The 16,241-nt window shown below is 36.7% G+C and overlaps 1 protein-coding gene across 1 annotated transcript; it reads left to right on the top strand.

Moving 5' to 3' along the window:
• Window positions 1-3,223: 3,223 nt before the first annotated feature.
• Window positions 3,224-4,525, top strand: LOC111803354 (transcription factor ORG2-like). The gene is made up of 3 exons (XM_023687716.1): window positions 3,224-3,594; window positions 3,825-4,187; window positions 4,290-4,525. Exons 1-3 carry the CDS (start codon window positions 3,262-3,264, stop codon window positions 4,353-4,355), a joined length of 762 nt encoding a protein of 253 aa, XP_023543484.1. The 5' UTR covers window positions 3,224-3,261; the 3' UTR covers window positions 4,356-4,525.
• The last annotated feature ends 11,716 nt before the right edge of the window (window positions 4,526-16,241 follow it).

A 16,241-nucleotide genomic window follows, 5' to 3' on the forward strand; every position in this document is an offset into this window, starting at 1 on the left:
TAAAAAATCTAGAGTCGTTACAGTTGGTATCAGAGCTCTAGGTTATAGATTCTTCAGACTAGCCTACGAGGTAGGCTTGACATGTCCATAGTTCCATCGTTGAGGCCCCCTCACCGTCAAGTATGTCATGCATAAGATAAGAAAAGAAAATGTTTCAGCCAGACGTATCGAATATAGTTAAAAAAACGCAGTGTTATGACCCTCCGATCTCTCGATCCTAAAGCTAATAAGTTCTAGATTGAAATTGGTGCATTATTCTTTAATTTCTACCTTACTTTTCATTAAATTAGTAAGTAAATTAGCAAACAAGCTGATTCTTAAAAAAGAAAAAAGAATCTTACCCTAAAAATTATCATCAATTTGGATGCAAAAGAAAGAGAAATTTGGATAAGAGAATTACCAGATACATGCATCAAATAAATTAATATATATATCAGAACTTATATAAACATATAGACAGGTCACATGAAGAGAGAGAGAGAGACAAAAAAATAGAATATGAATAGAAAACATATATTATATAGTTTTATTTTTCCCTCCAATGATTATATTATATAGTTGAGAAGCATATAATATAATAGGGTAGTTTGAGGTGAGCGTGCAGCACCTGAGACTGTATAAGCAAGGTGTGGTGATGCGCGTGCGCCAGCACGTGGATTTCTTTGAATGGCACGTGTATGTTACCAAACAATCTCAATCAGCGCGTGGTCAAGCCCGTTGTACACGAGCCATGTCATCTTATAAATTTATGAAAAGATTCCCAATTTAATACTTCATTAATTGGTTATGTTATTTATAATACTAATCTCGACCATCGTTTGGAGTCGGTACTAAATTACGACGAACACACACTAGTTTAAATTATAAGAAAATATTTAAATATAAGTTTTTGACAAGCTTAGCGATCTCGTCAAATCGTTAAAAGTTACTGGTCGTTAGAACCGAACACATGACACTAATCTATCCCTGCCTCATAATCTCGATGCTCTGACATACCCTTGTCACAAGCTATGCACGTTCATGTATAATAGTTTTCACAAGGTAACCTGATATTTAAACATGAGGGGAGGGATCTCGTGCTTGAATCAACTACTGAGATACACGTGTAAACTAGGTCAATCTATGACATTCGTTGTTAAAGGCTAGTTCGTGAATGTATAATAGTATCTAGATACTAACATGATAACACGAACGTAAATAGATACATAATCATTTACGAACATTTTCACATAGCGTTTTCGTATCAGGTCACATGTTCATTCGTTTCTGGATTCATATTAAGCATAGTAAAAGGTAAGATATGAAAATAACGTGTTTCTTTCTTTTATAATTCACATTTTTTTTTCAAGACCTATATATACTTAAAAAAATTAGTACGATCAAAAGAAGCTAAAAAATTAAAGAACATTGAACCAAACTGATCAAGTTGAACTGGATCAAATCGATCGAGAACCCTTACCAGTTGTAGTAGCGGGCATGCGTTTTCTCGGGTAAGACTCTTCCCTATGACGGTTAAGTATTGTGTTTAAATATTTATTTATTGACTTTTTATTTTATTTTATTATAAACTTGACTTTATTAAATTCTAAAGAATGATAAAAAAGAAAGAGGAACATTATACTTTTAGTACATAGAACAATTTTTAAGTGAGAGATAATATGATTTTTTTTTTTTTTCATGAAACTAAAAGAAAAGTCCGGTAGTTTATGTCAAAAGTGGACAATATCGAATATCTAAATAATTTTGACAAAAATTCAATGAGTTTTGTATAAGAGTCGAGATTAGGAGTGTTCGTAAGTTGGGTTAAGTTGGGTTGAGATAATTTTTAGACTCAATCTAATTGTTTTGGTTGTAAATTTTTCAACTAAAACAATTGTCATTGAATAATGAACCTAATCCAACCCGACCATAAAATTTTTAAGTTGAGTATGTTCATGTAATAGCTCAAGCCAACCACTAATATATATTGTCCGTTTTAGTTCGTTATGTATGTGGCAAGCCTCATGGTTTTAAAACATGTTTACTATGGAAAGGGTCTAGCCCCACTGTTCGGTGACGGGCTCTGATACTATTTGTAATGACACAAGTCCACCGCTAGTGGATATTGTACATCATCGTCATCGTCAACCTCATGGTTTTAAAGATGCGTTTTAAAACCGTGAGGCTGGCGGCGATATATAACAGACTAAAACGCAATATCTACTAGTGGTGGGCTTGGATTATTACAAATGGTATCAGAGCTAGACACCAAGCAGTGTGCCAACGAGGACGTTGGCCCCCAAAGGGGGTGAATTGTGAAATCTCACATCGGTTGGAGAGGAGAACGAAACCTTCCTTCATAGAAGTGTGGTATCAGAGCTAGACATAGAGCAGTGTGCCAACAAGAACGCTAGCCCCCAAAAGAGGTGGATTGTGAAATCTCACATCGGTTGGAGAGGAGAACGAAACTTTCCTTCATAGAAGTGTGGTATCAGAGCTAGACATCGAGTAGTGTGCCAACAAGGACGCTAGCCCTCAAAAGGGGTGGATTGTGAAATCTCACATCGATTGGAGAGGAGAACGAAACCTTACTTCATAGGTGTGGAAACCTCTCCCTAGCAGATGCGTTTTAAAACTGTGAGCCTGACGGCGATAGATAACAGACCAAAGTGAACAATATCTAGTAGCAGTGGGCTTGAACTAAAATTGTTCGAAATGATGCTCTAATACCATGTTAGATGAACACGACTCTCCACAATGGTACAATATTGTCCACTTTCAGCATAAGCTCTCACGACTTTGCTTTGGGCTTCCTAAAAGACCTCGTAGGAATGGAGATAACATTCCTTGATTATAAACTCATGGTCATTCCCTAAATGAGCTGACGTGGGACTTTCATTCAACAAAAATTATGAATAAATAAATTCAGGCGAACTCCGTTCAACTCAATCTAGCTTTAGAGAATCCATGAATCAACTAAATGCATAAAATATTTATTCATTTGAATTCAACCTAACCTAAATAAGTTCACAACCCGACCTGAATCGATTAGCGGAGAAATTAAGAGATGGGTTTAAACCAAAACTATGGAGTGGTTGGGATAAATTAATTAAAAAAAAAAAAAACAACTTTTTTTTTTTTAGATCAAGGCAAGTTGTGAAATAAAAAATGATTTGTTTTTAATAATAATGGAAAATATTTGTATAAAAGACTTAAAGGGGCACCACCATTTGAGTTTGTGCATCACCATTTTTCATTATCTTCTTCATCATCATCATCATCATGTTGGCTGTTTCTTCTCCTTTGTTTTCTACTCTTCAATGGCCATTGGAAGATCCCATCTCCCTCCATAACCACCATAACTCACCCTTTCCTCCTTTTGAACCTTCTGATAATTCATTCTACCTCCATTTCCCTCCGCCCCCGCCATTGCAGCCGCCGCACGTTGACCTCGATCACTATCCCTCCTCCGCTACTCCGTCACCCAAAGCCGGTGCCAACGTCTCTAAGATGGCTAAGAAACTTAACCATAATGCTAGCGAACGCGACCGTCGCAAGAAGATCAACTCTCTCTACTCCTCTCTACGCTCCCTCCTTCCCTCCACTGACCAAATGGTAAGCTTTTGCTTCACTTCTCCCCCTCTCCATTGTTTCATCCACGAAAATTATCGATCTCGAAAAAGTTAAAATTAATTTAGGGTTAAAGATTGTAATATTTATATAAGTTTGAGGTGGAATTCGATGAATTGAAAATTTAGGGTTAAAATTGTTATGACCTAAAAAGTTTAAAAATCATAATCGAAGTCTTTGAATTTAAGTTAACGGTTATGTTTTATTTGTCGCAGAAGAAGCTGAGTAACCCGGCGACGATCTCGAGGATATTGAGCTACATACCGGAGCTACAACAGCAAGTGGAAGGGCTAATGAGGAAGAAAGAAGAGCTAATGGCAGCCATGGTTGGGCAAGAAGTAAAGAGCGATAAAGAAAAGAAAACGAAATGCGCAGCTACGAGCTCCTCGTCGATCGTATCGACAAGTCGACTTGGTCAACGGGAAATGGCGATTCAGATATCCACCGACATCAACGGCGGCCACCAGAATTCGTTGTCGGAGATCTTGGTTTGCTTGGAGGAGGAAGGTCTTCTTTTGTTGAATGCTTCTTCTTTTGAGTCTTTTGATGGGAAGGTTTTCCATAATTTGCATCTTCAGGTAACATTAATATTAATATGATTATTATTTGAAAAAACTATATAGTAAACACAAAATTAATGTAATTATGAAGCTTATGTTAATTTTTAATGATGAAAACAGATGGAAAGCAGTTGCAGAATGGAGCCTAAAATGCTTAGCAATAAGCTCTTGGAGATGTTCCCATGAGAGAGGGTGGAAGAATATGCACCACAAAATTAAGTAATAATATTAATTATATTAAAAATGTTAATGGATGAAAATATTTCAAAATATTCGACACGTGGCATGTTTTGATAGGAGTTTTATTTATTAACAAATCAATGTGTATTTTACTAATTAATTGGATATTTTAAGTCTCTCTCCCTCCCTCCCTCCCTCCCTCCTCTCTCTCTCTCTCTCATTTTTTATACTAAATTTGTCAACTTGGGAAACACTCCTAATTTTTTAATATAGATAAGACATGTCTAACGACCTAGATTTCTAGGTGTCTAGAGTCGCTATAATAATCGTTTTGTGCTGTAATAAGCGTTTATATTTCATCTAAAAATATTGTCATGGACTTACATGTTCGAAAACATCTTTAAAACGACACAAAAAATATTGAATTAAATAAATAAGTATTAAAAGTAAAAACACCCTATTCGAACCTAAGTGTAAGAAAGTAAATACAATTACCTTATGTATGTGTCATGGTTTCAAATTGCGATGTCGTCGTTTGTTGTATAGGAGTGTCTTGCCTTTACTTGAAAAATAAGAGTAGCACGTGACTTTATTTTAAGAAATACTTAGCAAGTGACCTTACTATTGGGGTTAGATGCAAGCACATACAATCATGAGTGGACCTATCATATCAGTCTATATTCCTATGGAGGCTATAACTGGGTAATTGAATGTGTATTTACTATTCTACACATGGCCCACGCGTGTGAGTATGGACCCACTAGTCAGTTCGTACACCTCCTGTGTTCCTTTCTTATCAGGTGTGCATTATCTGGTAGTTGTTGATGTCAGACACCCATTAGAAATAGCGGTTATCATAACAACATTATAGTAAATATAATGATCGTTTATCTGCTTCGTAACGTACGCGGCTGTACCATCGTAAAAGGAGAAGAGTTATCTCTCGATACATGAACACATAATGATGCATGAGGTCCCAACATTTTTCCTTTCATTATCATGTATAACAACCCCTTTAGCATTTTTCTTTATATCATATCATTATGTATCACGAACGCGTCTTCAAACATATTCTATATTAACATATCATATCGTAAACATATCATTTCATCACATACAACATAACATTCACATATCATAACGTACACATCATTTCATAACTATTCAAATATATGACCATATGACACGTGCGAAGTCACAAGCACGTGTCATCATATAGCATGCAATTATAACCAAATTGGTAGTAAGACCACTTACTTGGTTGGCTTAGGCCGAAGCTACTACGACCCTTTGATGCTAGCTTAACGCTGCTCTCTAAAATTTAATTTTAGCTAAAAAGTTCCGCAATTATAAATTAGCATCCTACTATGAGAATTCCCACACCTAGTTTGGCATATAATTAATTTGGCATAAAATAATTTAAACTTACCCCTAATTTAGCATAAAATAATTTAAACTTATTCCTAATAATTTAAAGGAGTTTAATTTTACATAAAATAATTTAAATTTACTATAATTTAAATTAGTTAAGCCTAATTTTACATAAAATATTTTAAACTTATTCTTAATAATAGAGTTAAAACTAGTAGAAAAGGGTTGGAGTATCAGACTCAAGTCCGATCAGCCAAAATATTGGCCTAAAGCCGTTAAAAATATATCCTTCCTTTGAAGTGGAGGCCAACCCACTCCTTAGTTTTAAGCAACGTGGGACATTTCCCTCCCCCAAACCTAACTTCCATGGCCAATCTAGCATTACCATCATCGGTACAGGGGTACTTTGCCTTTACCTGAAATATATGAGTAGTATGTGGATTGAGTATTTTAAGAAATACTTAGTAGGTAACGCCACTGTTGGAATCAGGTAATGCAAACAAACACATCCACGATGAGACCTATCATTTTTCTTAAAACATCATAGCATGGCCTTGAGCTCTTGCCCGTTCGAATAGAGTTGGATGTGTGGTACTTCCTCACACACGGTCCACACACGCACACATGCACCCACTAGGTGGGCTTGTATATTACCCTCTAGGTCTGGCTCATCTGGCTAACGCATGACCTGTCGCCGAATATCACAGAGATAAAGGCCCACATGATATCATAGCGAACACAAGTATTGAAGGTACACATCTTTACTAACATAACATAGTGGAGAAGTATCCCGATGCACATGACATACATAAATACATGAGGTCCTCATGACTTAAAATCATAGCATATAATAAGAAACATTTTGTTCTTTCTTTCATTCATGACATAATACACATATGAGTCATGTATGCATAGTACTCACCATGGCTTTCATCATGCATCATCATTAGTATATTATAAATCTATAACATGGCTTCACATTACATGACATAGCATAAAAAACAAAGCATTTCATATCATACACATCATGGCATAATAGGACATTGAATACCATACATAACATAACATCATAGATCATCACATAACATACATATCATAACATAACATTCCTAATTATGACACATGCAAGGGACTACAGAGCATGCATCATCATAAATCATACAATTCTTCCAACAACTAACAATACAACAACTTATTTGTTTCGCCTTAGCCCGAGTTTCTAAATATTTTAAAGTTGGTCTGAGGTTGTTCTTAAAACTTCAATTTAACCTATGGAGACCCATGACACAATAANTTCTTAAAACTTCAATTTAACCTATGGAGACCCATGACATAGGTATACAACTAACTTAGTTTAGCTAAAAGTATTGAATACTCCCATCTTTTAGCTAAAATTTTTTTTATTCAAATAGTTTCGAGAGGGTAAAAAGATGTATATTGAGATGTCTAAGTCACCAAGTCGAGTGTGAGCTGAGGGTATTGGATCAAGCTGACAACGGAGCCACGAATAGAGTTCGGCTAACACGCGCCACTACATGTGCGTGGAACGTAGTTGGTTGACTCGGGTTAGCACGCGCGAGTGTCTGGTTTAATGCGCGAGTCTCGGGTCGCATTAGCAAGTGAGGCAAACGGGGTAGCACGTCTTGGGGGCATGGGATGTGTGCACACCACTTGGTTATGGGTCACCCGAGCTGGATCCAACCCTTTTCCCTCTTGTTGTGGGCCGAAAGCGGAACAAATGTACTCACAACACCAATGAACGGAATTACACAAAGTGACACCAACATGTTTTTTTTTTATCTCAAGTGCTTTCTTTATTAATTCTAAGCATGACATTATAGAGCCTTTGCCATCATGATTGAACCTAAAAATATAAAAGAAACTTAGAGTGAATAGGACTAATCAGTCCTAAAGAATAGGACTCTCTAAACCAGAACTATATCAACCACAGAAGACCAGACTAGTAATTCCTAACAAAACTCTCCCAAATTCCTATATCAAATTCTGATATCATCAATTTCCTAAAGCTATTATATAGGAACAATTGTTTGTATCATTAAAAGTTATGGAACTAAATAAGATTAATATTAAAATGGTTACAAAATTAATAACCAAGTTAATAATATTGACCATTTACATCAATCTTCACCTCGTCATGAGATCTCCAAGTTTAACTGATTTGGTTGCCACCACCTCAAGCCTCAATACTTTTCATACACCCATGAATTTTCTTTTTCTTCATAAACCCATTTATAACCAATTTTCTTTTTACGTTTTCAGAGTTGTACCAAATCCCAAATTTGATTTATTTGCTGATTCATATTCTTTTGCAAGTGTAAGCTATCCGGCCTCTGAATAGCATCTTTGTAACTGTTGGAAACTCCATCAATCATAGAGAAAACATATGCTATCGTATCATCAAACCTTGCAGGTTTCCGAATTGCCCTTCGTGGTCTATTCTTGGCGATGGATTCAGGTTCCTCCACTCTTTCATTTACAAGGCTTTGCTCCTCCTGTTCTAAGACATCAGAGTTATTATCTACCTGATCAATAGGTTCTTTAGTAGAAGCAACCATAGTAGGAGAGAACACCACATTCTCCACCTGCTTCAATGCCTCGTCATTATTTTCAATGTTCTGCAAAAACATTTCAGACTCATCGAATGTCACATCTCGACTGTTAACAATCTTACTTGTTTCTGGACACCATAACCTTTAGCCCTTCACGCCTTTGCTAAAGCCCATAAACTTGGCTTTTTTTTTGCTCCAGGATCCAACTTTGAGTCTGTCACATGATAATAAGCAGGACACCCAAACAGATGCAATTTATCATAATCACTAACAGGAGTACCCGACCATACCTCAAGTAGAATTTTCCCACCATTTCCAGAAACAGGTAAACGATTCACCAAGTGAACTGCATAACTGAGAGCCTCAGCCCAAAATGCCTTACTCAATCCTACTTGAGACAATATGCCTCGAACCTTCTCCATTAATGTCTGGTTCATTCTCTCAGTAACTCCATTTTGTTGTGGCTTACCAAGCACAGTGAAGTGTCGAACGATCCCTTCATCTCGTCATACTTTAAGGAATGCATCATAAGTATATTCTCCACCGTTGTCTGATCTCAGCTTTTTTGATTTTCTCTGATTCTCTACCATTTTATTCCACTTTAGGAAGATTTGGAGAACCTCGTTTCTGTGCCTCATGGGATACATCCAAACTCTCCTCGAGTAGTCATCAATAAAGGTGACAAACCACCTCTTTCCTCTTAATGAGACATTCTTCATGGGATCCCATACATCAGTGTGAACATAATCCAAAATGCCCTTTGTTTGGTGTACAGCTGTACCAAACTTCACATTTTTTTTTTACCAAATATACAATGTTCACATAAATCAATTTTACCAGTTGTGGCACCCTTAAGGACTCCTTAGTTCACCAATGTCTGAAGCGTCTTCTCACTAGCATGCCCAAGTCTCATGTGCCATAATTTCGGTATGTCTTGTTCTTTCGAACTTGCCACAGCAGCATGCCAAATTATTGTGGTTCTGTTGAGGTAGTATATGCTACCTCTTCTAGTTCCTTTAATTGCCACCAAAGCTCCACGAGCTACTTTCAAATTCTCTCCTTCCAAAATGATGCGATAACCACTGGCATCCAAAACGCCAAGGGAAATCAAATTTTTCTTCAAGTCAGGGATATACCTCACATCATTGAGTTTTCGTATAACCCCATCAAACATCTTGATTTGTACTAAGCCGATTCCCATCATCTTGCAAGTACTATAATTGCCCATATAGACAACTCCGCCATTAAACTCTTTGAAGTTCAAAAACATCTCTCTATTGGGACACATATGATAGGAGCACCCAGAATCAAGAATCCATTCACTGGTTTGGCTGACGGATAAAGAGATTGTCAAGGCATTATCTGTATCAGTGTCGTCATCTCTAACCACATTGGACTTCGACCCCTTCTCTTTTAAGATCGGACAATCTTTCTTCTAATGGCCTTTCTGTCGACAATATGCACACTCATTTTTATCAAGTTTTCTCCAATTATCAGATCTACCTCTCGACTTTGATCGAGACTTTCCACATTCGCTCTTTTTCCAAGTAGAAGTTCTTCCACGAGCAGTGAGAACATTTGAGCTAGAGTCTTGATATGCCTCCTTTTCCTCCTTTCGCATCTCATTATTTATTAAGGCATTTGAAACATCTTCAAAATCAATATCAGTGATTCCAAGTAGTAGGGTCATTACTAAAAACTCGTAGGATTCCGGCAAAGAATTTAATAACAACAACGTCTTGTCTTCGTCATCAATCTTAACATCAAGATTGAGCAAATCAGTGATGATTTTGTTAAAATCATCCAAATGCGATACCTTTCTTGTAGTCAAAATGGAAGAGTTTCTTCTTCAAATAGAGTTTATTTTCCACACTCTTCTTCGTATATTTCACCTCAAGCTTGTCCCATAGTTCTTTCGCCATGGTAACCTTCATAAATGGATATTTCTGATCCTTGCCAAGACAGGATCGAATAATTCCACAAGCTTGTCGATTTAATTTCCTCCATTCGGCGTCTGGCATGTCTTCAAGCATCTCCTCTTGGAGAGAAACATCAAGGTCTTGCATGTCCAGCAAATCGCTAACTTCGCCTCGCCAAACACCAAAATTATTGGTTCCATCAAATTTCTCTACTTCGAGATTGGAACTCAAAAATCTCGATCCACGCCGTGATTTAATTCCAGATGATTCTGTCATTTGCAATAATGAATATGGATGTAACTAAAAAACACAATTCTTGAAAATTGATTTTCAAGAATAAGCACGATTGTGAACACGTCTAGTGGTCGATGAGGCCAAAACTTTCACAATACCCAAAATACCACAATCAGGCTCTAAAACTACTTGTTGTGCGCTGAAAGCGGAACAAATGTACTCACAACACCGATAAACAGAATTACACAAAGAGACACCAAGATATTTTTTGATCTCAAGTGTTTTTTTATTAATTCTAAGCATGACATTATATAGCATTTACAATCATGGTTGAACCTAAAAATATGAGCCGAAACAAACTTAAAATCACAAAAAATAGGACTAACCAGAACTATATCAACCACAGAAGACCATACTAGTAACTCCTAACAAAACTCTCCCAAATTCTGATATCATCAACCTCCTAGATAAACCCATTATATAGGGACAATTGTTTGGATCATCATAAATTATGGAGTTAAATAAGATTAATATTAAAATGGTTACAAAATTAATAACCAAATTAATAATATTCTTATTTGTTACAAATTGACGAGAGTTAATGACTAAATTAAATAAAAAAAAATTATGACAATTTACAACACCTCTCTTCTCTCCGTCCTTTGACGATCACGCACATGATCCGGCCGCCATTAGATTTCTGACCACTTGCACAGCAGCTAAACATTATCCAAAATTGGTGTAAGACATTCACATTCTTCCAATCCAATCCTTGAAATATGATAATGACACAACAAAGAAAGGAAAAGGAACAAAGTTGAACTTACCTCCTGCGAGTTCGACAAGTACATATATTGGGATTGTAACGATCTTAGATTTCTATTTGACCTAAAATCGCTACTGTATTCATATTATAGATATTTTATACAGAAATACTTCATTCAAAACTTTATCCTAAGGACTTACAATTTTTCTATGAGATCTTTAAATAAAGGTGAAAAAATTGAAACAACATAAAAAGCCCGATTCTAACCTATATGCTACGAAATTACATGCATACTAACCTATAGTCTACGAAATTTAAATTGCAAACTACCCTATGCATGTGTCATGATCTCCTTCAGCCATAGAGGAGAACTTTGCCTTTACCTAGAAAAATAAGAGTAGCACATGGCTTGAGTGTTTTAAGAAATACTCAATAAATGATCCTGCTATTCTGGTTAAATGAAAACACATACAATCATGAGCGGAACCTATCATATGAATCTATATTCATTAGGCGGCTATCCTAAACGGGTAATTGGATGTGTATTTACTGTTCTACACACGATCCATATGTGCGAGTATGGACCCACTAGTCGGTTCGCACACCTCTTGGGCCCCTTTTTTGTCAAGCGAGCATTCTTTGGAGCTGTTGATGTTGGACACCCATTAGGAATAGCGATCGTTACAACATTATAATGAATGTAATGATCTTTTCCCTGTCTCGTAATGTACGCGTTCGTACCATCGTAAAAAGAAGAAGGTGTATCTCCCGATGCATGAACATACAATGATGCATGTGTCTCGACATTTTTCCTTTCAATATCATGTACAAAAACCCCTCTTCCGCTTTCCTTTATATCATATCATTTTATCATAACTTTCCAAGCCTATATCGGAATTGTGCGTTGTGCTAATACATCATATTGCATATCAATTTTATCATAGATCTCATCATATCAAACATATATCATATGATAAACATATCGTGTCTCCTATCATATCATATCATATCATATATCGTGTCACAACATGCGTCGTATGGTTAATCATATTACACCATAACATATATCATAACACAAACATATCATAACATAAACATGTCGTCAAGCATATCATATCTTAAAATGTAATATCGTAAACATATGATTTTATCATATATATCATCTCATTCACATATCATATCGTATACATATCATTTCATAACCTTTCACATCTAACGAGCATATGACACATGCGATGCCACGGGTACGTATCATCATACAACATACGATTATAACCAAACCGATAGTAAGACCACTTACTTGGTGGTCTTAGCCGACGTTTCCCTAAATTCAAGTATGTTTGTCTTCTATTTCTCGAAGTTTCTCCTAGTAACACCGAAAGCGTCTCTTAAAAATCATAAGGTATGCATTTGTACTAAACATAAAGTAAAAGTATCTTGATGCCCGTGTTATAGAAAATGCATGAGGTTTCATAACATTAAAACATGGCATATAATCATGAAGCTAATCATACTTCATTCTTGACATAACATTCTATGAGGTATACATACTTGATTTTGTCTATTGTTCATGATTAACAATGCATGATTTTCTAATGTCTCATAGACATAGGGTCTACGTACTAACGTAGTTTACATAGCGTGGTACATGAAGGTTCATGCATCATATAACATCATTAGCATGACATAATTTTGTGGCATAGAATAATCATAGCATAATATATATGATATTATAACATAACTTGTAGGCAGCGTAACATACATCATAACATATGCAACCATAAAATCATAAATTTACGACATGGTAAGGGCCACAAGGCATGTATCATTCATACACCACAAGGCATGCATCGTTCATACAACAAACAGGTCATCTAATAAAGTCATTTACCTAGTTGGTTTAAGCTGAAGCCACGATGCTCCCTTGGTGCTAGCTTAAAGTTTCTTTAAAATCTAAAACTTGATAAGGAGTCTAAGTGTATCAGACCCAAGTCAAGCGAGAGCTGTCAGAAATTGGATTCTCCGGTTGACCCCAAATTTCTTTAGTGGGGGATGAAATGGTGCAATTGTTGTGATTAAGCCAAGAGACCTCCCTTTTATATTAAAGTCTAACTCTACATTTTCTCAATCGCATCGATTTAGAACAAACTTTTTTATTTTTATTATTATTTATTTAATTTTTGGTTGTTACATCGTACAAAAGTCTTCAAATCTATCTTAATTTTGGAACAATTTGGGATGTCTCTCCTCATCTCATCCTCCCAGTCTCACCTAGCTTCTTCTGCCTAGTGTTTTTGTCATAATATCTTGACCAAAGTTATTTCTCTGGTGCGTAGGACCTTTAGGCTAAGATTTTTATTGGTCTTTCTTTGTAACTCAAGCCATCGTCTCTATGTAAGGGTTCATAGTTTATCACATGTGTCGAGTCTATTAAGTACTTGCAGAGTATAGACACATGAGACACGTTATGCGCCTTGGAGATAGATAGTGGTAGGGCTAAGCTTGCCCTTTAGAATGTTGATGAGTTTGATGAAGAGTAGGCTCAACTTGCCCTTTTTTGTGACCCTCAGGACAACTTGTAACGAGGACATCTTTAAGAATACCTTGTAGTCTACCTCAAACTCTAAGTATCTACGTCTCATGTCGACATAAGTCGTCTGTCTACTTTGAACCCTACGCATTTTTGTCTTGATCTTTTGCATGACCTCATCGATTTCTTGGACTAACTCTGTTCCCAACAATTCATGTTTTCATACCTTCAGCACACGGGAGACTTCATTGTTTCAATATAAAGTTTCAAACAACATCACATCAATAGTTGTCTAGTGGTTGTAAGCGATATTCATAAGATGTAACTTGAAATTCCAACTGTTTATGAGATCAATGCATTACTATTGCTAATGATGACATCCTATAGGGTTGAGACTTTACCTGAAGTAACACGTGTAAGCTTATGAATGCAACAACCCACCACTACTAGAATGATGATATGTGCTTTTTTCACTATCTTAGGTAAGCCTAGAAAAAATTCCATGACAATACCTTTGAATCCATTGAACCTTTTGGTACCCTCATGATCATTAACTAGTGGTTTGAACATATCCTTTCATAACTCGCCACCTCACCTATCAACTTGAAGAAATTAATCAATCTGGAATTCACTCACTATGCATCAATAATTTAGTGTAAAATCCAAATTAAGGACGAGACAAATAATCTCAAGTTCCTTTGATAAATATGAGGTGGGATGCTAACCTTTTGATATTACCTTAATACTCTCTTAAAACTTTACTAACCTTCATATCTCATCAACACATTTTTATACTAAGGCTGAGGCCAACCAGTTCCTTAACTTCATAAAAGCTCCTCCCACCGTCTTATTATAACTATGAGTTATGCTTGTGTGAATTGACTGAATTAAACTCGAAACATTCGAATAAACCTTTTACATCACCAAAGCAAGGAACTTACAGCTTTATTGTTAAGGATAGTTGACCGGTTATTGATATTTGCCTTACATTACGCTTACCATATTTTCCTTTTATTAAACGCAAATATATTGTATTCATTTATTATTTTTTCTTTTTATTGTTCTTTCCATATTATTTGTAATTTACCATAATTCTCTATACTGTAAATCATTATAAATAGAGAACTTTCACCACCATTTAGGTGTGGTGGTTTCAGCAAACATTTAACATGGTATCAGAGCACTTTTCGGTTTAACAACTCTGATCCTTTCTTCTCTGTGGCTTTCGAATCCTCTTATCGTCTTCTTCCTTTCAACACCCTAATCAATATGATCACCATCAAACTTTCTTCATCCAATTATCTTCTTTAGAAGAGCCAACTTCTCCCTCTCCTTGAGAGTCAAGACATGCTGGGCTATGTTGATGGAAATATGGTTCCACCACCTCGTTTTGAACCAGAAACCTCCTCAACACTCAACCCTTAATATTTGGCGTGGAGAGCAGCCGATCAACAACTTCTCTGTCTCCTACTCTCCTCTCTCACCGAGGAAGTCATTGTTGTTGTCATTGGTCTCTCCAATGCACGCGATATTTGGCTTGCATTGGAAACTACGTTCAGCCATCATTCGAAACCTCCTGAACTGAGACTCAAGGATGACTTGTAGCTGATGAAACGTGGCATCAAACCTGTTGCTGAGTATGCCCGAGCCTTCAAAATAATTTGGAACCAACTTCATGCCATTGGCAGACCCGTCGAGGACATTGATAAAGTGCACTGGTTCCTTCGTGGATTCGCCACCGACTTTTCAACTTTTTCTACTACTCAAATGGCTCTCACCTCTATCCTCTGTTTTGCAGATTTAGTCTCTAAACCTGAAAGTTTTGAGTTGTTTCAACGCTCCCTTGAGTCCTCTGACTCCACTCCTATAGCATTCACAGCCACTAATCGCGGTCGCACCCATGGAAGCCACCCTCCTTCCTCTAGCAACCAGTGAGGTCGTTCTTATTTCCACAAAAACAACTCTTCCAATCGAGGACGAACCCACTCAGGTCAGGGTCATCGACCACCTCACTGCCAAATATGCTGCAAAGAGGGCCATTATGTTGACCGTTGCAACCAACGGTATGTTCGATCTGATTCTACTCATGCTCACCTTGCTGAAGCCTTCAACACATTCTGTTCTATTGCTGGACCCGATGCTGCTAATTGATTTCTAGATACTGAGGCTTTGGCTCATATGACCGCCGATCCATCTATTTTGGATCAGTCTAAAAATTGCACGGGTAAGGACTCTGTGATCGTAGGAAACGGTGCATCCCTACCCATTACCCACATTGGTACTCTTTCTCCTGTTCCAAATATTCATTTATTAGATGTATTGGTTGTCCCTCATCTCACTAAAAATCTTCTTTCAATTAGTAAATTAACGTCTAATTTTCTTCTCTCCGTTACATTTACTAATAATCTTCTTACTATCTAGAATTGTCAAACAGGAAGGGTGGTGGCAACCAGTAAAAGAGATGGAGGGCTATATGTGCTAGAGCGCGGCAACCCTGCTTTT

Source organism: Cucurbita pepo, chromosome LG10, assembly GCF_002806865.2.
Source record: "Cucurbita pepo subsp. pepo cultivar mu-cu-16 chromosome LG10, ASM280686v2, whole genome shotgun sequence".
Classification (NCBI taxonomy): domain Eukaryota; kingdom Viridiplantae; phylum Streptophyta; class Magnoliopsida; order Cucurbitales; family Cucurbitaceae; genus Cucurbita; species Cucurbita pepo.